The sequence below is a fragment of the Microtus ochrogaster genome, chromosome 8 (assembly GCF_000317375.1).
Source record: "Microtus ochrogaster isolate Prairie Vole_2 chromosome 8, MicOch1.0, whole genome shotgun sequence".
NCBI classification, from domain to species: Eukaryota; Metazoa; Chordata; class Mammalia; order Rodentia; family Cricetidae; genus Microtus; species Microtus ochrogaster.
The window spans coordinates 58,144,540-58,169,320 of NC_022015.1; the positions used below are offsets into that span (position 1 = coordinate 58,144,540).

At 41.5% G+C, this 24,781-nt stretch overlaps 2 protein-coding genes across 4 annotated transcripts in view; one reads left to right on the forward strand and one right to left on the reverse strand.

Moving 5' to 3' along the window:
- Cdc37l1 (cell division cycle 37 like 1) overlaps positions 1–14,681 on the forward strand; it is a 28,803-nt gene extending 14,122 nt beyond the window's left edge. Inside the window, exons 4-8 of one of the 2 annotated variants that reach the window (XR_001229019.2) lie at positions 3,808–3,923; positions 4,490–4,612; positions 8,665–8,829; positions 9,867–9,989; positions 12,127–12,209. Coding sequence is in view for 1 of the 2 variants with exons in the window: in XM_005352108.3 (XP_005352165.1) it covers positions 3,808–3,923; positions 4,490–4,612; positions 8,665–8,829; positions 12,127–12,225 (503 nt within the window). In the remaining variant the exon portion in view is untranslated. Of the gene's footprint in view, positions 1–3,807; positions 3,924–4,489; positions 4,613–8,664; positions 8,830–9,866; positions 9,990–12,126 lie in introns of both variants that reach the window. The other variant, XM_005352108.3, reaches the window with a different exon arrangement.
- Positions 14,682–17,952: 3,271 nt separating this feature from the next.
- Ak3 (adenylate kinase 3) overlaps positions 17,953–24,781 on the reverse strand; it is a 22,315-nt gene continuing 15,486 nt past the window's right edge. For both annotated transcript variants that reach the window (XM_013348077.2, XM_005352110.3), the window contains exons 3-5: positions 22,884–23,056; positions 21,722–21,840; positions 17,953–18,310 (exon numbers count right to left, since the gene is read on the reverse strand). In XM_013348077.2, coding sequence (XP_013203531.1) covers positions 18,190–18,310; positions 21,722–21,840; positions 22,884–23,056 — 413 coding nt within the window. In that variant the 3' untranslated portion in view covers positions 17,953–18,189. The remainder of the gene's footprint in view (positions 18,311–21,721; positions 21,841–22,883; positions 23,057–24,781) is intronic.

Consider the following 24,781-nt stretch of genomic DNA (forward strand, 5'->3'; position numbering starts at 1 on the left):
AGAGAGAAGAAAAAAACCAATCTGGAATGGTAGCTGTAATTAAAGCTTCCAAGTGAAGGCTTTCCAAAGTTGGATTCCATTGTAGACTCTTGAAAAAGAGGGTCTGGTGAATCCGGGAGCTGTCTATGTGGGACAGCAGGGACTTCACACCAATACTTTTCTCATTTGTGCTGTGTTCTTCAGAGTTCTTCCTGATTCTCCTTTATGCTGTTTGATGACTCTCGTTCTCCTGTTGCTTTTACCCTTATACTTAAGTACAATTTACCAAGTAATGGTAAATGGTACCATTATTGTAGTGTTACAGATCATTGAAATCTGATTTTCCTTTACATTTTTATTTATTGGTTGACTTGTGCTTTAGAAATACAAAATGCTGACACAGATACAGAGCTCGTCTACTCTTCAAATTCACAGCAGTTTCCAGTTGTTTGGACCTTTAACTTCACTGCCTTTGTTGTCCTCAGAGACATTTTTTTGGATTGTGCAGTAGTTTTTCAGAGCACACCATTTTCCTTCCAGGCATAGTTAGCTTCAATTTCAATCATAAATATTTATATAAAACCTTTTTTCATTTATAATATCTTCTTTGTATTTACTTGTGGTTTACTTTTAAAAATATATTAATATCCTGTTTTTGAAAAACATGCTATGAGGTACTTGAATAAAATAAAAGTAAAATTAATTAAAATCATAATTATTATAGGATTTAGATTGTCTCTGTAATACAATTGCATATAATTTTTTTTAATTTGGGGACTTTTCAAACTTTTTACAACAAATATACTTCATTTTTATTGCCTGAAAAATATTTTAAGGTCTTATTCTAAAATTTTGGTATGGTTTAATATTTTTAAAAATGTATTGAGCATCTAATGGTATAACTGCTTATCTTCATGGTCAATTTGATGCTAGAGAAATTAAAAGTCAGAGGAGTTTGTAGACTACCTGAGGGGATAACCTGGAACCTCAAAGTATTGTAGGGTGGCAGAGAGAAGGATGGATTTGGTTTTAACTACCATGACTGCATAGGCATGGAAGTGAAAAACAGTTGTCTGGTGATAGATGATGAGAAACACAGGGAGTGCTCAGGCAGTAAAAGCAGTCATAATCTCAAGGGGCTTGCCTCTTAGCTAGGGGAGTTTATCAAGCAGTTATGATAAATGGTATAAAGTGTTAAGTGTATTCTGTAAATAGAATGCAGGGTATCTCTACTGGGAGCAGTTTTAAGAATCAAGTGACTATTGAGAACTGATGGCATTTAGATGTTCATCAGGAGACATATGGTTTGAAATGTGTAATTAGCTTGTTTTAATTTGCCAAAGTAAGCTATTCTAAGAATTCAGAGAAATTGACTGGTTAGTTTGAGTGGCTGGCTTATCCTTAACCAAAAGATTGTCTTAATAAATATTTGCTATATGAGTGAATTAGTCACTATTGTGTTAATACTTCCTATTGAGTATTTACAATCTGAGGCACTGTTCTGAGTGCTTTTTATTAATTAACAGCTTTAATTCATAAAAATCCTTCATGTCAGGTACTATTTTAGCCCCACTCTACATGGGAAGATACAGAGGTATATAAAGGAACTTGCCCAAGGTGAAGCCGAGGTTCAAAACAAAGGTTGTTTAGCTCTAACATCTGTTTCCTTGTCCATCATCCTAGATTGTGTTACTGTTTACAGATTTCAAAATAGCAGTAACTTTAGATATGTTCTGTTCCTGTAACTATGGATTCTCTTTAAATTGTTATAAATTCCACACCTTTTTTATTTAAGACCTATATGGACTACTTGTAACATCTCAATTTCATACTAATTCAAGTTCTGATTTACTTACATACAGAAAATCTTTGTTCAGTCTCAGTTGTCTTGGGTATTAAAAAAATAAAAACTTCAGCATGTAACAGATTGGTAACAAGTGTTGCCAGTCCTTTTCATACTGTCTTTAATTCAGAATCCAAACAGACAGGGTTTTGTTAATAAAGTCATAATGCTGCCATGTTGAGGAAATTGAAGATGATTGATTGTAGATAAAATAGAAAGTATTACTTCTGTAGACGTATAAGCAGGCTAGCAAAGGGACTGGGAATTTAGCTCATTTGGTAGAGTGCATGACCAATATGCCTGGAGCCCTAGGTTTCATCTCTAAAACTGCAAAAATCAGACATGGTGGAGCAAAGTCCTATAATCCCAGCACTGGAGAGAGGAAGAGAAGCATGGTGGCAAGTTCAAAGTCAGCTGGGTTCCGTGAGACTCTCTCAAAAGAGAGCATGGGGAAAGGGGGAGGGGCAGACACTGCCATAGGATCCCTTTATGTCTTTGGGTTTAAGAAATAAGGATTGTGCTTTCGCCAGCCCAGCATTAATTCCTGGGGAAGTGGTTTTAAGTAAATTCGCAGATTCATTCTGTGTCTCAGAATCGTAAATGACCCAGTTGTCAGTAATCCTGGCACTGGGGGCAGAGGCAAACAGCTTAAAGGTTGAGAGATTCTTGAGTTATGTAGAAGACCCTGATCTTCCCCTCACCCCCTTTTCCTCAACCAAACAAACAAAATGCTGAAATTGCCCCTAACTTGGCTCTAAAGATAAGTGTAGTTTCAGTTGGTTCCCCACATTTTGCTGTGTAAGGTGTTTGCCTTTGGTTTCAATCTTGTGTTCTCATGTGAAATTTAGTATGTAGGAATTCATTCTGTTGAGAGCGGAAGTTCGTTGTCATACTCTCAAGACAGTCCTGTGAGACTTCGATGATAGCTTAGTAATAGCCACACTGCTTTTGCTGCTCTGTATGGATCTCAAGTCTACGGTTTCTGACATTGTGATACTCAGTTCATTCAAGTGTAACCCTAACTAGCACATTCCAGGTTCCGTGTTACTTGGTCATAGTGACTTTGTTAAGTTAGGTAAAGATGCAGGTGCATGCTAAGTACTACTTTGGATTTGTTTAATATATTGAAATGAAATGGTAGCCTTTCATATATGTTCAACTGATTTTTTAAAAAAATAATTGTTTTCTGTATACACTGAACAGACAGCTTTAGTAATTGGCTAATGTGACTAAAATAATTATAGTATATTAGTTACTGCTATACTGACTTAACTTGTTAACCAGTTGATAAAAGTTTCCTAAATTGATAAATGTCTCCATTTTACCATATCTTGGACATTCTAAAAATAAATTGGAAATAGTAGAGTATTCTGAATTTTCAGTAAGCTCTTAAATTTGCTAAATACAGTGTTTTTGAAGTCTTGGTTTTTGAAAAATTTTTGGACTAGAAATTGAGCCTCAGGCCTCATGCATCATTAATAGTCAAATACTTTTGTCATTGGACCATGCCACCCTGCCTCTCTTTTCTGAGACAAGGTCTTGCAAAGTTGCTCAAGCTGTCCTTGAACAGGCTCTGGGACCATTTGTTGCAGCCACTCAGTAACAAATTTTTAACCATCTTTCTAAGAAAAAGTATTCTGTTCTCTTAGTAAATGATACTGAGTATCTCAATCATTTGCTCTCTCTTTAACCTTAAGGGAAGACCAAGTGTTGCAAGTGTATGTGGGATTTCAGGCATTCCCATAAGCAGGGGACTTCAACTGGTCACTCTTCTTAAATCAGACTCATTATCTGAAATGAAACTTGCTGAGATTCCAGCCTACTAGATATTATTGAGGGGTATCAGTGTTCTTGGCTTGCCCTATCACATAACACACTTCTCTGGTACTGGGAACTGTCTTTAAAGAGAAACATTTAAAATCCACTTCTCGCCTCACAGGAAGAAAGGAGATAATTGACATCTGTGGTTCAATTCTCTTTTACAGGTATGTTGAGTCGGTGGGACGATAGTCAGAGATTTCTGTCTGACCACCCATACCTTGTATGCGAAGAAACTGCTAAATATCTTATTTTATGGTGTTTTCACCTGGAAGCTGAGCAGGTATTTATGAACCTTCAGTGGCTAGAAACCTTACTAGAATTATAAGTTTTTACTCTTTCTTTTTTTCATTGTTTACTTTAAATGAAAGCAGGGGATTGGGCAGTGTATGCGCACACCTTTAATCCTAGCACTCCAGAGGCAGAGGCAGGTAGATCTCTGAGTTCAAGGCCAGCCTGGTCTACAAAGTGAGTTCCAGAACAGCCAGGACTGTACAGAGAAACCCTGTCTGGAAGAAGACAAGAAAGCAGGAAGGTTATTCAAAGGGATTATAAAGTGTTGTTCCCGTGGTATCCAGTGTGCTGGCTCTGCTGCCCTCTGCTCACTCCCATGCACTGCAGTCGCTCTTCCTTTTCTACCGAGTGGAAAGTCATCTTAATGTGACCCGGACAAACGCATATAGTTATTCTGGCCCACATGACAGCAGGAAGACAGTTTATGTTTGTGTAGTGCTTTATTTAACCATAAGGAGTAAAATCAAAAGTACTCTCAAATTCAAAATTTGCCTCGTACCAGTTCAGTGTCTTTTCAGAAGTATTTTCTTTAACCCTGGTATATGTCTTTTTCAGAAAGGTGCTTTAATGGAACAAATAGCACATCAAGCTGTGGTAATGCAGTTTATCATGGAAATGGCCAAAAACTGTAATGTGGATCCAAGAGGCTGTTTTCGTTTGTTTTTCCAGAAAGCCAAAGTAAGTAGTTATTTGGTGTTGTTAATAGAAGATTGGACTGTAGCTGAGCTCTCTTTGTCCTGTGACAGCTGCTAAGTGCTGTAGGTTTTCTAGTGAAAAGAAATGTATGGTGTCTGTACTAGTATATATAAACTAGTATAGTGGTTATACAGTATAAGTTAGCGTTTATAGTACAATACAGTATTTCAATTTTTGTGCTGATTGAGACTTAAAAAATGAGTAAGAGGCTGCAGTAGACCATATATTTAAAACTCATTTTTGAAACCCATGCAAATTAATGTGACTCTTCTGGAGTACTTCAGCATTTACCCACGTAGTGTATGGAGTATTTACTAATGGAAAGCAAAGCCGTTTCAAATGCAGTGTTAAGCAAAAAAGATACAGCATCCTCCACATGTAGAACTCGCTGTTCAAGAAACCAAATTTGTAATGAAAAAAATATACACTTGGGAAGCTGAGGCAAGAGAATTATGATTTGGCAGTCAGCACAGGCTGCACTAGTAATATCCTGTTGAGAGACAGTAGAGGAGACAGGAAAGGGAGGAAGGAGGAAGCAGGCCAGCCACCTAAGCACGTCACATTTAAGGACAACTTTCAGAAAGTGCAGTGTACATAGAATATTCGGCAGTATTACATATTTATGGAACATTGTTAATACTCTAAGAAAATGTTTAAAGAGTTGGTTTATGGAAACATAATATTGGCCCTACTAAAGAAAATAGGTATTTATAGAAGATTACTGGTTTGTGTTTACTGGATCAGTAATTACAAGTTTTCTAAGAAGCAAAGCAGTAAGAACTGAATTGACTGCTAGTAGCAGTGGGAAGTATCCATTAGAACAGCCCCTTTGAAGTACGTCTGGTGGAACTGAGCAGGGGCACATCTGAATAGCAAAGCCATTTTGAGGAGTGTACCATCTAGAGCAGGTTCTCAGCATGTGTCAGGGGCCCTGACCGTCAGGAGGCCCCCGGGAACAGTGGTTTCCATAATGCTGCTGTGTGTTAGTGACTGCTTTCACTCTCGTTCACTCATAAGCATGCACTCGGTGCTGAAGCAGATGATAGAGCCAGACACGAGAGACTTGAGAAGATGAAAAGCAGATTTTACTATTCTTACTTTGAGGGGAGGGTGCTTTACAGACAGTTTTTGTCTTTAGCTATTACATATTGGGTGTATGCAAGTTTACTCCGCACAGTGTGGGGGCCGGAAGTCACAACATGTTATCTTCCTCTGTCAGCTCCATCCCATTTTCCAAGACAAGCTTGCCATTTTGGCTAGGCCAGCAAATCCTCAGGATCTGCTTATCTTTTTCAGCTCCCCTTCCCCCTCCTCAGTGCTGGGTTCCAAATGTGTGCCATCATGCCGGGATTTTGCATGGGAGTTGAGGATCCAAACTTAGGTTCCCATGCCCAAACTTGTCACCCTTTCCTAGTCTCAAGTAGAAATACATGGTCATCATCATACATTTAGCTCTTGAAAAACACAGTTGTGTAAAATAAAAGTGCACTGCTAGTGGCAGCATGTAATAAGTTTGTTCCTGGGTCTTCTAAGTGTGTGAACACAGGAAATATTGACTGATGTAAACACAAGGAGAAGCCATGTGTTTTTAGTGTAGGAGAGCTGTGAGGTTGAGAATGACTGTCCCAGGCAGCTCTTCATCTCTGCACCCAGTGCTGTGCTGCTTCTAGATCTGCTTAAAACAGCAAAAGCCTGGCCACTTTTGCTCATAATCCTAAGAATAAATTGGGTGTATTGATTAATAGAATTCATTATCAGTATAGATGGAAAAGACAAACAATAGAAATGAATGAAACAAGCTAGTTGTGTAGCCAGTGTCAGTTTTGAAGATATATTTTGTAAAGCTCATAGTTTTAAGTGTTTTATACAGTGTTTATAAAGGCAGAACTAAATGGTATGTTTTTGAGAGCCCCATGTGTGACCAGGAAAAGTAAAGCAAAGGAATGACAGAGGCGGGGGGGGGGGGGAGGAGAACCGTGGGAACTGCTTTCTGAGGTACTGATGATGATCTGGTTCCGAATTTCTGTGGGTACATGGTGGGATTTTTGCCCAGTAAACTGCACATGCATGTTTTGTGGGCACCACACAAATATGGTTTTTTGCATATTTCATCATCTGTAGTTAGAAGTTAAAAGGAAATATACCAGAAGTTTAACTTTGATTATGCTTAAGAGATAGAATTATTATTTTCATTTTCTTTATGATCTATTGCTATGAACACTTCCTGTTAGAAACAAACAACAAAACTAATTTTATTTTTAAATGTGAAAAAAAAAAACTACCAAATGACAATAGTCCTACCTTAAGTGCTGTAAACTCTGAAGTGCAGTGTATGCCTGCAGTTTCCTATGATCTTAAAGCATCTTACAGTAGACTTAATGAACAGATGACAACTGGGTTGGAATTTTAGCTAGGCTTATGATAAATAAATTTTTACTTGACTCACAGAAGAAGCAATAAAAACCATACTTTTTGGTGATACCTTAATATGTTTCAACCAATACTTAATTTCGTCATGGGACATTGTCACACTACTTATAAATTTTCTTCTTTGATAAAACAGAACTGAAAACTCAAATCTTCAGCCTTACCAGTTTTAATATTAAAGACTAGGCAGTAAGTACTCACAAAGTGAGTCATGACAGGCACTGTTTTAAGCATTTTGCATGTGTTAACTTATTATATCCTTCTGCATTTTATGAAGATTCTTACTCATATTTTGTAAGGGAGGAAACTGACATAAAGAAAATAAACAATGCCTTATAGCTTACTTCATTAAACAGAGTTGGGTTTCTTGATTTAAGCTCTGAGCCTTAGGATTACAGGAGAGTCAGCAGATGTTCTGTTTGCCTTTAATAGCAATTACCTTTGGATACAAGCATTGGACAGTAGCATAGGTCTGCTCAAGTTCTGTCTCGCTGTTACTACAGTAAGATGTTAAGTTTAACTAAGGAAATTATTTAAAAAGACAGGATATCCTCCCAGAACATAATTTCCATTATTTAACCCGGAACTAATATACAATCTCAACCAAATTCTGCAATCTAAACTCCATTGACAAAGTCTTTCTACCCCTTGAACTTAAAGGCAGCATGTTGTTAGCCTGGGACACACACCCTGCCAGGTACACATAGAAGAAATGTTTAAAAAGAGGCCTCTGTCAGTAGAGAGGGCTTTTCATGGAGAACGCCTATATCATTGGATGCCACAGCAGTCCCTTCCCTCAGCCTAAGTTACTGTGCTTGTTTATTTCCAGATGCCAAACAGACGCTTGCTAAGCTACAAAACTTAAAATATCCTTACAATAATTAAGTTGACTGCTGAGTCTGTCTTCTATAACTTTTACAAATAAAGACTTGCCAGGATAGAGATGTACTAGAGAGTTTACGGTGTCTCTCCCCAGTGAAGTGAAGATAAAGTGAACATGAGAGGTTGATACAGTTTGTTTGCAGTTGTAGGGATTGAGCCTAGGGCTTTGTGCACGCCAAGCAAGTGCCCCTCCCTATCTCAAAATAAAAGCTATAAACAATAACATGTTTTTTGCTTTGCTTTTTTTTTTTTTTTTTTTTTTTTGAGTCAGGGTTTCTGTGTAGCTCTGTCCGTAGACCAGGCTGGCCTTGAACTCATAGAGATCCGCCTGAGTTCTCACTAAGTTGCTCTGTTCATGGTAAATTCACTCTTTTGCCTACCAGACCTTGAACTTGCCATCCTCCTGCCTTAGCCTCCTGAGGAGCTGGTCTTAAAAGCTGCACCACCAGGCCACTCCTACTCCATGTATATGTGTAGGAGTGTTGTCTGCTGTTAGTTAATTTTGCTGATGCAGAATTAAACGTAGAGCAGACCAACTATTTGTAAATGTGCCTGTAAAAGAAACTGCTCACAAATCTGCCAGGAGACTGTGCTGGTTTCTGCATTTTGACATTATATTTTTTCTTTACTGCCTCTACTCTAACTCTGTTATGTGCTTTTGAAATTTACTCTGTGGTTTAGTCGTCCAGAAACAGCCTTTTTGTTTGTTTGTGTTTATGTTCTAGGCAGAGGAAGAAGGTTATTTTGAAGCATTCAAAAATGAACTTGAAGCTTTCAAGTCAAGAGTAAGACTTTATGCCCAATCACAGAGCTTTCAATCTGTGACAGTTCAGAATCATGTTCCCCATTCTAGTGTTGGATGCGTAGGCTCCTTAGACTCCTTATCACAGGTAAGCGGGGAAAGGGAACACTCATTTCATAGTGTCCATAATTTTGTTCTTTAGCACACGCATGTATAATGTATGTATGACCTCTTAAAACTTTCTTGCCTCAAAAAATAACCCTTAGTGTTGATGTAGTAGCTCCTGCCTTTAATTCAAGCCCTCAGGAAGCAGAGGCAGATGTATCTCTCTGTGAATGTGAGGCCTGATGGTCGTGTTGAGCTCCAGGCCAGTGAGGGGTAGGTTGAGAGACCTTGTCTCCAAAATGAATGAATGAATGAATGAATGAATGAACGAAGGAACGAACAAACAACAACCCCTACTCTCATTTCATTCCATGCTTTGGCATTGAGTTTCTTCTACCTCTTTTTTTTTTTTAATATTTATTTATTTATTATGTATACAAATGTTCTGTCTGCATGTATGCCCGCATGCCAGAAGAGGGCACCAGACCTCATTACAGATGGTTGTGAGCCACCATGTGGTTGCTGGGAATTGAACTCAGGACCTTTGGAAGAGCAGGCAATGCTCTTAACCACTGAGCCATCTCTCCAGCCCCTCTTCTACCTCTTAGAGATACCAATTTCTGTCTCATTTTAATGTGGAAAAGATGAGCTGTGGCTAAACATTTTTATGCCAGTTGTCACTGCCTGTTGGTTATCTCCGTCATAAACTCAGGTGGCTCCTCACAACATCTGAGTAAAATACGCTGTTAGCAATTTTTTAAAGGATGAAATTAGGTTGAAAGCAGACATGTGAGTGGAAGCTACAGCGATCTTTTACATGGCTTTATGGGATTAATACCTTGTTAAGTAGCACTTTTTTATGTTATATATTCAGTAATAGTATACGAACTGTTTGACCCTTCTCAGAGTCTGATGTTAGATAAAGGCTATGCTATCAACATGACAAAGTGTCATCAGTGGAAAGAGGAGAGCAGATCACTAGTATAGTTGATAGAGCCTTAAGGTAGTGTCAGACAGTCCCTGCCCATTGTGATTTTAGAGTTAGCAGCTTAATAGAGCCCAGTTATCTCTCATTTCCAGGCTCCAAGATTTTAAGACCAGCTTTAGCCAGTTTATTCTGTTGTCTGCATGGGGACATGGAAAGTGTCATTCAGAAGACAATATGAGGAGAGTCCTGTATTTATCTTTAAGCCTCATATAATGGTAAAAATTGAGATTTTCCATTTCTTGACCTTATGGCACTATAATTTTACCATTTTAGTAACATGTATTTTAAACCGCTGTTAAATTTCACATTAGCACTTTAACCTAATGTAAGGAAAGTAATTGGTTATACTTATTTCAACCAAAACCATTTTCAGTGTAATGTAAATATGTAAATATTCACATTCTGACTTTAAATAATCACTAGTGTTCTCCTTTAATTAGACATGTCAGGAGTAGGCCCCTAAAAAATGCCTACAGATCATTTCTTTATTTTTAATTTTTTAAGATTTGCTTTATTTTATATGTATGAAAATATTCTACCTGCTTGTATATATGTGTACAACACGTGTGCCTGGTGCCCAAACAGGGAGGCCAAAGAGGGCTTTGAATGTCTTGGAACTGTTTGTTACACGTGGTTGTGAGCCACTTCATGGGTACTGGGAAGTGAACCCTGAACCTCTGCAAGGGGGCAAGTGCTCTAAACTGCTGAGCCATCTCCAGCCCCCAGATCACTTCTTTAATGTTACTTACAATATTGAGAAGTAGCACGTGAGAAAGCAGGTTTTTTCCAAGGAGTTTTATGATGATGTCAAAGGTGGTAGATAAACTTAGTCACCTAATGCATGCAGAAGAAAAAGAGACTTAAAGGATGTCGTTGGTTCTTTACACATATTAAAATCTAAGCAACCTGTATTACCAAGATGCGCCCGGTTGGAGAGAAGTAATTCATTCTCATACATAGCAGTTAGAGCTGACACCAGTGGCTAGGCCTCCGCTGTCACTTGTGTAGAGAAGGCTGGAGCCATGTAATTTTATCATTTGAATTATTATCAGGAACCTTCATACTTAAGTACTCTGGGTTAATAGACTAGTTGCTCCTTACAGGGTGAGAATTTAGACACCCTGACCTAGACAGCCTCAGGGAGAGGAGTACTGCCCAAATTGTTGTTAGTCGCATAAGAGTAGTGGCTGCATGAAGGAAATGGAAGAAAGAGGCACCCAAGGGACCAAGCTGACAGTCTTGAAGTCTGAAAAGAATCTTGCTGTAATAATGGTTTACCATTTTTATATCACTTCATGGATTGTACAATATGTTGAAATGTATTATTTAATCTTAAAAATGCTGTGATTATTTAAAATCATTTTGCACATAAGTAAATTGAAAATTACAGAGGTTAATTAGTTTGCCTAAAGTCAACAGAGTAAGTGGTAGGGCTGATGCGGCCTTCCCCAGTTAGGGGTCCTGCACTGCACGGAGTCCTGTGCTCTTGGGGAGAGTGTGTACTGAGACAAGGGAAAATGCTGAGAGACTGACCAAGGGGCAACCAGTGGAATTTCAGTGTCGCTTAACTTAGGGATAGTGACGGCTTTTAGTCCTGAGTAGCAAGCTAGAGTTACTGTAAGTTTGGTCTTGAAGGGCTCTGGAATCTGGAGTGGGTGTCTGCAAAAACCTAGCACTACTTTGTGGAAATATGGTAATATAACAAGAATATACTTTTATATTAAAGGCATGTGCCACCACTTCCTGACTTAATAACTTTAACAATAAAAAATTTTATATATATATATATACATATATGTATATATATGTATATATATATATATATATATATATATATAGATGTTTTCCCTAAATACATGTGTGTGCACCATGTGCGTGCAGGGTCCACAGAGTCAGAAAAGGGCATTGGAGCCTCTGGAACTAGAGCTTCAAGTGGTTGTGAGCTACCATGTAGATGCTGGGAACCAAACCCTGGTCCTATGGAAGAACAGGTGCTCTTAACTATTGAGTCATCTCTCCAGGCCCCTAGAAGCCATATTTATGAAAATATATGCTTATGGGGAAGTTTGTCCTTGTATGGTTAAAGAATTACGCTTAGTTTTGTTGAAAGGGCTAAAAAAGGTAGTATTACATTTTGTTCACATATGTCCACTGTCTTTATCACATCTCTTTGGATTAAATAATATTATCCTACCCTTAGTTCTTTGGGTTTCAGCCCAAGTAGACTCAATAAATCCATTTTCTTTCCTATCTGCTGAGCTGCAGCAGACTAGAGAACGTGAACCCAGCTGCAGAGGCGCTGCGCAGGTGTGGAGCTGCTCACCAGGTGTCTTCCTTCCCCTTTCTCCCCAGAATCCAGATCCTCTTCAGTGTCCTGTCAGCACAGCCCTCTGCAGTTTAAACTCAGAGGCACAGAAAGAAGACGAGGACAGAATGATGGACACTGTGTGATTCAGTTAGGACTGCTGAGGCCAAGGACTATTTTGTTACAAGAAGGAAGAGCTTGGCTATTTTCTTGACACTTTTATGGGTGCTGCACTTTATTTTGTTCAATTTTTGATGGGAGGGAAAAGAGTACTGAAATGTTTTGCAACTTTTTTTATGTGCTGCTAGGGTTTTTGTTGTTTTGTTTTGTTTCTGAAGGGAGGAGCGGTACCATATGTTGCAGGAAGTCAAACTGGACTCTTCCCCCACCCCTCAGTTACTAAATTTGCCTTTAACTGTTGTTAATTTTGGAATCAAAGTATGAAAATCTGCACAATGCAATGTTTACAAGACTGGTTGACCGAGGAGGCATCTGCTACAGAGTTGTAACGCGGATACGTACATGTCCTGCTTCACGGAGAGAATTCAGAGAACAGTGTGCTTGTGTCCCACTGCAAAGTTCAGCTGTCACATCTGGTGTTCATCACATTAAAAGCAATAAATCGGTAGTGGTAACCTACTTTACTAATCTGTAAACTGGATGACACAAATTATTGTTTTAAGGTAATATTTACATTTGTATTTTCGACACCACCAGTTAACTCCTTGACTATAAATTGGATATTAAAAACATGACAGTTATCCCTCAAGTAGTTTGAGAACTGTTGAGAGGTGAGATGACTTTGTCCTGATGACTGTTAACTATTAAGGAGTGTAGCGTGTGTAGAGAGCGATACAGTTCTGTTTTCCAACAAGATGGACTGCAAGCGTACTCTGACTTCTTTACTTGACATAGTCTGGGACCTCTCAGGGAGTAAGTTTTGAAGAATAGTAACGGCCTGTGAGAACAAACAGGAGGAGTAAGGTCATTGTTAAGTCACCGTTATTGTGTGTTTCCCTCTGGTGAAGCCTGGAGAAATGGAGAGCTAAGCTGCCTTGAGCTGCCGACCATGTCTGAGAATTTGGTAACAGTCACCCTCGGTGTGGTGGGTGTCACTCCAGCTGTTACTCGCTTCTAGCTCAGTTCCGATGCTTCTGAGCTTTACTTCTTCCTATGTAAGTCACTGCAGATCCACCAGGATGTTTGATGATTCTTTTTATTTAGAATTAGATGACAGTGCCAATTATGATATCCTTATTATTTGAGGATTAATCTTCCGACTTACAGGAGCATTATAGTTGAGTGTAATCTTTGGCTCAGTACCCACTTCAATTTGTAGCAAATATTTGGAAAGTGGGTGTTTGGGGTTGGGAATGCAGGTCTCAGTTTGAGTAAGGAAATCATGCTGAGCTGCTGCAGGGGTCACAGCTGTGACCTCAGCTCCATCTGCCTTTTCAGCCAGTGGTGCTGACGTAGGTGATGGGGTGCCCAGTACTTGTGGAAATGGACTGGAATCGTTGAATCATATTCCTGTAATGTCAATCTTCCTGGTTCCCAGAATAAAAGTCTTTTTGTGCTTTTGATATAAAAATATATACTCTATAATAAAATGTTTGACTAATTTATATGGTAGTGCTCACTGGCTTGTAATTTTTTTAATCAGTGACCTAATCATGGAAGATTTTTTTGTTTCTGTTGTATTTTGTTGTTGCATTCTCTTCTTTTTTCTTCTTGTCTGAGCATGGTCTCAGTTACCCTCTTCACACCAAACAGACAGACAGACAGACGAATCCAAGTGCTGCTGGGCTGACAGGTTTCCACGTCGACGTCACTCTTGTGCCCACACTTGTCTGCCTCTGTGTTCAGTCAAATGGTTGTGACTTTCATTTTTGCCCTCTATAATTTAAACTCTTAATGCCCAAGAACTGGTGACAAAAAAGTAATAACAAAGTGAGTATATAGTTAAAGTTTTCTAAGACAAAAATTGGTTAAGAAAAAAAGACTTTTGACATTTGACTAGAATTTTTTTTTTCCCAAAGGAAAAAAGGGTAATTGGTTTGTTTGGGGGAACCACTAATGATGTCATAATTTTCACTTAAGGATGGTAACTTAGTCATTGGCAGGTCTTTAGTATTACAGCAGTAGATTGGGCTGGGTGTGGTAGCACATGGCTTTAATCCCAGCACTTGGGGGAGGCAGAGGGGAGTGGATCTCTGAGTTAGAGGACAGTCTAGTCTACATAGAGAGTCCCTGTCTCAAAAAAACAAAACAAAATGACAGTATATTTGCGTCCTTTTATTTCCTTCACTTTGAAAATGTCCTTAGTATTGAGAGCTGGCTATCTCTTACCAAAATAATTGGTACAAATTTTTACAAAAAAATACAAATTCCTCTCTCGTTTTCTTAAGAAGTAGTAAAGAATAGTAATATTTAGCAAATAGATAATTCATATTTAGGTTAGAAAATTTTTCCCTAATCTATGGAATCTATGTTCAAACTGAGCAGCAAAAAAATACTTGACATCAAAATAATCAACAAAGACTGTTGTTTTACTTGGTAAATTTTATGTGTTATTTAATAAAATATTTTTTTTTAAATGAAACAGCTGGGACTTAAGATATAATTCAGTTGGTAGAGTTCTTGCCCAGGGTGCATGAAGCCCTCGATTGTATCCCCAGCACTACATAAACTTAGGATATAATTTCTCTTCAGAAACATTAGGCTTTTTTCAGACTAGCATTCATATTATCATTTTAAAGTGAGTAAAGGTGGTTGAAATAGCTCACTTGAGTAAAAGATTTTGCTGCAAAGCCCGAGTACCTGAGTTGAGTATCTGGGACTAAATGGTGGCAGGAGAACCAACTCCTTAAGTTCATCAGACCGTCATACATGGACAGAAGAACACATACACACACAATTACTGTAAATTTTAAGTTTATTTTTAAAATTTTTAAGTGAATTAACATGCTTCCCAATGAGCACACATATCTCCATTACTAAGTGGTTTTCATGACAGTATAGAAGTATAGGCAAGGTGATTCTCAAGTTAATCCTGGGGTATTTCAGAGAAAAACAAAAACCACCTTACTATTCTCAGAACAAGTCAGATTTCAGTTCTTAAATCGATGTGGAAAAGGTGGTGCTTGTCCGAGTTGGGTTTCCCATTTCCATTTTCCAGCATACCATTCATTTAGCCAGAAGAGCCTTAGATCCTGCAGCCTTCAGTACCCACTTGTGTGGTGGGTATGTTTGTACTATTTCATAGGTTGTCCAGGAAGCTGATTCACCTGGTATGGGTTTGCAACACTTGGAATCCCTTGGGGAAATAGGAAGCTGCTGGGCCAGTCTACACTTGGCATGACATGACACTATTTGGTGCTGTAAATAGAAAAACTTAACAGTTTTTAGAGACCTTTAAAAACTGGGGCTAGAGGGGTGAGTTTTTGGTTAAGAGCACTTGCTTTTGCAAAGGGCCAGTTTGACTTCCACACCCATGTCTGGTGCTCCACAAGCTCCTGTGACTCCAGGAAGATCTGACACCCTCTTGTAGCCTCTGCACGTACCGCACACGTGCACATACACACTAAATGAAATCTTTAAGAAAATATTGCAGGAGAATGCCACGGATTCAGAAACCTTACTGGCTTTTACCAGCGCTTCTGAGCCCAGGTAGACTATTCTGTTAAAAAAAATTAATCCTAACTTACAGATTGAAAATCTTTAGGTGCCAGCTCTAGTTATTAATGAAGAGATTTTGAAAATGAGAAGACACAGTGCTCTTGCCCAGGGCATTCAGCTCCATGCCTGTTCCATGTGGCACAAAAATAAAAGCTCTTGCACTGGTCATCACAGCATTTTTAGCAGGATGTATTCAGTAATGATTTTTTCTTTTTATGTGTATGGGTGTTTACCTGTATGTATGTTTGTGCAATGTGTGTGTGCGTGATGCCCTTGCAGGCCATAAGAGGGCATTGGATGCCCTGGAATTGGAGTTACATGATCTGCCATGTGGATGCTAGGAATCAAACTCAGGTCCTCTGGTAGAGTAGCCATTGTACCTAACTGCTGAGCCATTTGTCCAGCCCCAGCAATGATAGCTTTATCAGTTGTCTGACATTAACCTATCCAGCAGAAAACTGGTCTTTGCCTGTTCTAATAGAAGCCACACGGTTCCCAAATGGATGTACATACAAAATCTTGGTTGTTCTGGTCAAAGGAAGAAAAAGTTTGTCACTTCATGTTCTCCAACCTCTTGACCTCAGCATCTCCAGTGTCATGGAAACTAGTGTGACTGTATTCATACAGCAGGAGATAATGTCATAAAATGCATTGTGTGAAGACTGTTTATTAGAAAGAAGCCAGTGAGAAGCCACAGCAGCAGACAGGAGAGGGGTTGGGGGTCGAGCAGCCAAGGGCAACATCACAGTGCTGAAATCACCACGAGTAACAGAACCTGCTGATCATTCCCAAGTTAAAGAAGTTCACAACATTGTTAGAACCCAGTTAACCAACATTCAGATAAGGCATATAGAAACACAAAAGACAAGATGTTCCTTGTAATCCTATTTAAAGGTGTGTCCATTTTGAAAGTTCAACAATGAAATTTAGAAATCAAAAGATCCCTTCCCCACTCCCAGATGTATAAGAACCACTTGGTGGCATTTGTACTTAAGTTTCTGAAATAAAATAGGCCAAAGTTTCAAAGGCTTGTAGAAGGGCTTGATTCTTTGATTTAGCACCAAGTAAAATACAGAGTACATCTTTCTCGAAGGCAGAGTTGTTTTTTCTTCCATTTCTCATATCTTCTTATATTTGGCCACAATATTAAGGACATGTCCTTGCCCCACTAAGGAATCTAAAGTGGCTGAAGTTTTAAAATGGTTGGTTTCTCAGGCTTGGTTTAGTGGTATATACCTGTAATTTAAGTACTCAGGAGGTTGAAACAAGAGGATCATGAACATGAGGCCGGCTTGGACTACACTATTTCAAGTTAGCCTGTGCTACATAATGAGGCCCTGTCTCAAAAAGTAAGGGCTGGGGTCAGGTGTCCATACCTTTAATCCCAACACTTGGAAGGCAGAGGCAGGCGGATCTCTGAGTTTGAAGCCAGCCTTGTCTACATAGTTCTGTGATAGCCAGAACTACATAATGAGATCCTGTCTCAAAAAAAAAAAAAAAAAAAAGACTAAGGGCTGGAGATGTGGCAGTGGCAAGGTGCTCACCCAGCACACAAGGCTGAGTTGGAGCCACAGTGCTGCAGGTGGAAGAGGAGGTTGCTTAGATGGAACCAGAAGTGTTGTTCCCAGTGAAGTTGGGTGACAACTGGTAGCACTAGAGAGGCTTGAAATCAAGGACTTTGATAGCCATATACACAGTCCATTTGTATGAAAGAAACCAACAGGTAGGTCCTGAGTGACGTGTGAGATTGTTGCTTGCCAGTGCTCCTTCGAGAACTTCGTCAACACTTATCCCTCGGTACATGTAAGTTTGGAAAAGAAAACAAGCCATATCAAAGTCACATGTTCCTAACTGCCATGGCTGCGTCTGTACAGCAAATTGGAGGACACTGCAGGGTAGCCTATGCCCTTGCTTTTCCTGCAAAGGCAGCAGAGTTTGCATCTGGCAACATCTGTAAATAAAGCCAGATGCTTTCTTTCTGGAATCTATAGACAGTCCCCCCAAACACCACATCCCATGGGGCTAGAAGACATTGGGGGGGGGGGTTGGCTTATGCAAAAGTCTTTAATGAGATATTTATCTGCCTCAAGTGATGTGTAAATTTTTAAACTTTTCCAGAAAAACATGAAAATGATCAGCCACTGACTTAACGGGGCGAACAATTACCAGTTGCTCTTTTTTGATTTTCTTTTTTGAGTTTCAGCATCTCTGATGTTTTCTAATTGCACATCCACAGAAGACAACTAGATTAAACACACAAGGTTATTTTATCAGATCAGCCTTAGTGTCTGACTCATTTGGCACGGCCTTAGTAACATCCAAAAGAAAGCCATTAGGAGTAAGTCATAATTTTCAGAGAAGTCTTAGGAAAAGAGCTTCGAAAAACAGGCGAGGCGAGGAGGCCCCGCTTCCCCTGCTAATTAACGCCCTCCTCAGGGAGTAACAGAGGCTTTCTGGGTAGTTTCTGGAACTTTCGTCTGTAGGAAAGAATATACATGGGGCCAGATCTTGTTGGTTTCCGTTCCAGAGAATGTTTCCAGGACCCCCTTTTTCCTAAAGATGAAAAACAAAATAAATAGGTAGGTAGATAGGTAATGAGCCTTTTCAGAGGAATTTGTAAAATTCATGTGGGTTTAGAAGCCTGTGAGGTTAGGTCTCTGACCCGGGGGAACGAACTTGGCTGGGCATAGCAAAATCTAGATTCTAGTTTGGGTTTTGTCCTCTGGCATACGGGAAGGGGCTCTTTAAAGAGATGTCAGCCGTCAGACTGAGCCTGGATGGCTGGGTAAGCCTAAACTTGTGCTTCACTGTTGTGAAGCCCAGACTACCCTACTTACAGATGCCTTCTGGGAAGGGACTCAGCCTCCGTCCTCGGGTTGGCAGGTTAGAAACGGATGCCATCCCAGCATTCAGTACCGCTTTGCCCACTGAAGTCTGAAGTTTTTCTAACAGTCCTCCTCTCTCCTTTCTGCCAAGTTCCTTTCCCTTCTAGTCTACCTTCCTGAATCTTCCTCCTGGCAGAGTTCCCTGTTTATCCCTGCAGGTTGTCTGGCTTGTCATGATGACACACCAGCCATCGAAGACTGACTTTACTCCAATGTTGAGGAGGGGAGAGAGAGGATGAAATGTGGGCTCAGAATCCTGGGGTTTGCTTCTCACACCACACGGACCACCGTAAGCTTCTAAACTCCCAGACCCACACACGTTTCTTGGGTGTGCACATTGGTTTGCACCCAAGAGCAGATATATAACTTGATGTTACTTTCCAGAAACGGCTGCCATAGCTCTGCAGCTGATCTCACTAGGCTGTCGCTGGGACGAAATGACCCCTTGTTGACAACTCACATTTGTCGTGGTTAACTTAACGGCAGCTGTTTTCCGGGTGAAAGCATTTGCTTTGGAGAAACTGATGCAAAGGGAGTATGTGCAAAGGAGAAGCCCTTAAGCGTCTATATCCTCGGGCAGGTAAAGCACTCAGGAGAGCAAGCTTTGGACGGGAAAGCTTCCTGGAGACACTACGGGTGCCAGGAGTGACGTTTTACTGGGGCAGAACTACAGGAACCCATTCCTCCTACGCTGTACTGTATGTGAACATTTGCCATTGTAATTTCTCTGTAATGAGATGGTTCTGGCTACAAAAATCAGTCTTCCGAAGAGTAAGAACACCGCGTTTCTAGGCAGATGAGCGTTCCCGGGAATAAGGAGAGTGTAAGCCATAAGTCTATGCTTTGATCTTAGGTGGAAAAGTGTGAATTTATGTCAAGAAGCATTAGGAGCCCAGAAAGAAAGACCCCCAAGTCACTAATTTCTGTAGCGTTCCCCAACCTCCACCCTGTATCAGAACTAATCCTTCTAGGCATTCCTCCACCCGGCCTCTTGGGAGTATTACTGTCTGCCCAGGCACAAGGTCTTTCTCTATTGTGAGTCCTGCGGACAGACAGTCAAATGCGCACACTCAGTACTCGAGGCTCAAGTAAGACTGCTCCCACACCCCCTCTTCAACAAGGCATGGCTGAAGCCAATCACCATCAATCATACGACTTTAGCTGGCGTGGGAGGGGGGAGATGGTTCTTTTCTGCTGAGTTAGCAGAGCTGGCAGGAGCTGAGCTAAAGTCAGAAGACACTGCGGCCACCTGGACTGAAGCCAGCACAGGGAATGGAGCTGGAAGGGCTGAGTTTTTTTGTTTTTTGGGGTTTTTTGGTTTTTCGAGACAGGGTTTCTCTGTGGCTTTGGAGCCTATCCTGGAACTAGCTCTGTAGACCAGGCTGGTCTCGAACTCACACAGATCCGCCTGCCTCTGCCTCCCAAGTGCTGGGATTAAAGGCGTGTGCCACCACCGCCCGGCAAGGGCTGAGTTTTGATGACATTCCTTAAGCCCCTGGGCCGGCCATCTGTATTGGGACTTCTTGAGTATAGGACTAACCCCCCACATACACACCCTGGTTTACTTAAGCCAGGGTGGATGATATCTGATGATAAGCCGAGTTGTATCTCATTGCACAATACATGGTGTTTGCACACTTTTCCTGTCTTTATATACAAGGTGACTTTCTAGGAGTCTTGTAGGAACTGGGTCTAATTGTCTGCTTAGGCAAGGGCCGGGCACAGTGCCAGCAGAGTCCTCAACAGTGACTGATTCCATAGCTGAGGACCGCTCTAAGCCTCTGCAGCAATTCTCTCGCTCCAGGCCCCTTTATAAGAATTCTATAAAGCTGGTATTTAACACTGACTGACCGTAAGCATGGAGTCAGTGGCGCAGAGGAGAAATGCCTTACCAGGGTTATAGAGCCAGGCTCAGTATACAAACACAAGCTTAAAGTAATGGCTGCTGTAAAAAGGGAGTCGCCAACTCTCGTAATTTCGCCCTCCGGAAATTAGCTGTGAGAAATCCCGAGACTGGTTCCGGTTTCCCTGCACGCTTATGTAGCACTAATGTAGCAGCAGTGGCCACACAGTAGCAGCTGATACATGTCCAGCACTTCCTGTGCATCCGGGACAGTGTGATGAGGTCTGCACGTTAACTCCTTTTCAAGCCTCTAACCTCATCCATGTTTTGCGAAAGAGAAACCAGGACTTAAGAGAGAGGTGAGAGCCATGTTAACTGAATAGCGAGCTGGGCTTTGAACTTGGGCCTTCTGACTCTGGGGCATGTACTGCTTTGGCCCCGATCATTCGCAGGACGCAGTGAAAGCAAAGAGCAGCACTCATCCCCAGAAGACGGAAGGAAGGGCTGAGGAAGGAAGCCAGACTGCTTCTTGGCCTGCGACGGGTAATTCTCATATTCCGTGTTTGATACTGACTTCCTCGAAGAACAAATAAAAACGTGTGAGCGGGAGCTTTCAAATACTGTTGACCACATATGATTCTGACAGTTGGCGGTCATTTGATATGCTATGCTTAAGTGGCCTGTCTTGGCACACTTGGTGGGCTCTCCAGGGCTCTTGCCCCAGCACTGGTTCCTACCCTCCACTACACGGAAGAATGTGGATTGAAATGAGCCTGCAAACCTTGGATGTGGACTAGCCTGTGTCAACCCTCCGGAGCCCCATTACTGATTCTGGAGCTGGCAGTAGCCCAGGCTTACCACAGTAAGGATGAGGTTTCCTGACCAGTGGCTGTAGTGTTTCATCTGAGTGATGCTTGGAGCTTTGGTTCACTAAATAAAGGTTTACTCCTCAGCCCTTAGGGAAAGAGGAAGGCGTGGCCTTTCTGGCAAATACCAGCAACCAAGCAGGAGGGACAAAGCAAAGTCAGAACACAGAAGCCGGTGAAACTAAGAGACGGGCAAAACAGAGGAAAGCTGGAGACTGAGGCCCTGCCTACTTTGTTACAACCGCCTAGAAATCTCTTCATTGCTCAAGCCAGCTGGAATTGGGGCTTCTGGGAGCTTAATATTGCAGCTGTAACATATGGAAAATCAAAGCTGATTGTACGAGAGAAGTTGAGAAAAGCAGGAACTCACTGGTAATACTGCAGGACTGGCTCTGTCTGGGCTTCATACGCCTTTAGTCTCTTGATCACCGTCTCTGGTTTGTCGTCCTCGCGCTGAATCAGAGGCTCTCCTGTCAGGTCATCAATGCCCTAAGGCAGTGTTGGAAGGACGTCAGCTCAGTAATAAGGTATCTGAGAAGACATCCTCTGTATTCTAGCACCAATCACAAAAATGGGCTAACATTTTAGTAAACTGGATCCAAACTAGAGGCAGAAACCCTAGTGCAGCTGTGAGAAGCCCTAGGGTGCTGTATGGTTTGGATGTGGAAGCCCCTCCTCTCTATCCTTAGGCCCAGGTCCTCAAGTGTTGGTTCCCAGGTGTGGGCTACTCGGAGGTGGAAGAAATTCTAGCCAGCGTTGCAAATCCCCACTGCCTCTGCCCTTCACTCACACCCTGGCACGGAGTAAGAAAATCCATAGTTTTTTTTTTCGGTGTCAGGTTTCTCATTGCTGTAACTAACACCTGAGAAAAACAAGCAGAAGGGACGAACTATTTATTTGGGCACATAGTTTCAGAGGGTTCAGGTCTTGGCTGCTTGGCTGCTTGGACTTCAGAACATCACGGTGTACGTGTGCGTGTGCGTGTGTGTGTGTGTCTTTGTGACTATATGTGTGTATGTCTGCATATAAGTGTGTGTGTGTCTATGTCTCTGTGTGTCTATATGTGTCTGCATATACATGTGTGCATGTGTGTGTGTCTGTGTCTCTGTATGTCTATATGTGTATGTCTGTGTATGTGTGGGGGTGTGTATGTGGCTTCCTTCATAGGATGCACAAGAAGCAGAGAGGGGGAAGGGACACGGATCAGGCATGATCTGCAAGGCGCTGCCCCAGTGACCTACTTCTTCCGGGTGTGCTCCACCTCAAAACTTACACCACCAGTTGGGGACCAAGCAGTCAGCACAGTGAGCCTATAGGGGACATTTCATGGTTAAAGAACAGGACTTCTGAGTGGGTAGCTGGCCCGCTGCCAAGGAACGCGTCTTTACTACCAGGCTTGAGTGGACAAGACTCATCTAGTAATACCCTGCAATAGTCCTGGTCAGTCCAGGTTTACAGAGCCGGCTAGGCTGGGAGAACTTGGGGACAGTCTGCGCCCCCTGTCCCCCCCCCCCCCCGCTGCAATTACTCACCACAGTTTTGGGAGGGTTGAATTCAATGTTGTACACTCGGCCACTGGCAGGATGAATCCAGCGAGCAGTGAGGCGTTGTTTAATGACCTCAAAGGGCACGTTGAGGTTGATCACTGTGTCTATCTGGTAAGCTTTATCCAGGGCTTCTGCCTGTGGAAGCGTCCTTGGAAAACCTTTAGGTAAGGAGGGAGGAGGGGAAGACAAGAAGAAAAAAAAAAGCACTAGTTTTAGGCAAATTGAACCCAAGGACTGAAACCAGGCAGGTGGACCAGAACTGTAACACAACTGTGATTGACTTTTGTGGTGTCTGCTTGACTGTAGCGTGCACGTTCTGAGTGTGCCTGTGAGGGTGTTTCTGTGTAACATAGCACATTGTGCTTCCGGGGTGGGTAAGCCTCGGTGAAACAGCTGGAAGGCGGTACAGAGAAAAGTAAAGGAGAACTGGCTGCCTGCCACTGTGCTTACCAGCGACATTGGATCCGTCAGGTGTGACGGCACGCCTGTCATCCCAGCTCTTGGGGAGTGGAGGCAGGAGGATCTGGAGTTCAAAGTCTTGGCTACACGGACTCTGTCTTAAAAGCAAACAAGGGACTGGAGAGGTGGCTCAGTGGTTTAAAGCACTTGCTGCTGTTGTGCAGGACCCAGGTTCAGTCCCCAGCACCCACATGGCAGCTCAAAGCCGTCCATGACTCCAGCCGTAGGGGTTTGAATTTTAGTCTCTGGCCTCCATGGGCACCAGCCATGCACATGGTACACATACATGACATGCAAGCAGAACACTCTTAAATGATCTTAAACGAAACAAGTGTAAGTCACCATGGTTCTCTAAACTAAACAAAACAGAAATTAAAAAAAGACAAAGCAAAAGACCTCCAAAAAAAAAAAAAACAGCTAAACACAAAGTACTCTCATCCAGTGGCTCACACCACCTTATAACTCCAGCTCCAAAAAATCTGACAGCTTCAGGCTAACACCACCACCACACACACACACACACACACACTTTTAAAAATAAGACAGAAATGGAGAGAGGAAGGCTGAATTCAAGGCCAGCCTGGTCTACATAGTGAATTTCAAGCTAACCAGGGCTATACTGTGAGACTCTATCTTAAGAAAAAGAAGGGGGGGGGGAGAGAAAAGAAAAGAAAAAGATTTATCTTCACTCAAAAATCTCAGAAAGCTGTGTTTGGAATATGGCAGCAAAACAGAGGCGCAAACCCTCACATGAAAAACAATTTTTGTAGTCTGAACATCCCTGTTGCAGAAATCTAGATCCAGCAATGTCAGAAAGTGTCCAGTTTGGAACTTGGTGTGTTCAGGAATGCTTAGCTGTAGTCTACACTGCTGAGAGCACCAAACTCTGCAATAGCAAACATGTGGCCGCAGGCATCTGAAAAATGGGATATGCAGCCAGTGCAGCTAAAATAGTTTAAACAATGTGGTTCAAAAATACAGAGAAAGCAACCAGCACTGATTATTGAGTCCCAGAATAGACACGAGTACACTGGGGAATTTGAAATAGTATTCTGATCCCAAGTGGTTTACTTTACAATGTTACGACGAGGAACATTCTGTCCAGAACACATGGGGAAGCTAAAATTGACAGAAATAATAAATTTCCCAAAGGTGACAAAGGCTGAAATGCATATGCAATGATTTGCTAGAGCTAAAAACACATCTCGCTAATGCTGGGACGTGGAAAATGTTGCTTATGACTTAGTCCTTCCTTACACTGCGATAAAATGACTGTTGAGGGACCTGGATCGAGGGAAAACAGCCTCCAAAGAAAGCTAATGGTGGGGCTGGAGAGATGGCTCAGAGGTTAAGAGCACTGACTGCTCCTCCAGAGGTCCTGAGTTCAATTCCCAGCAATCACATGGTGGCTCACAACCATCTGT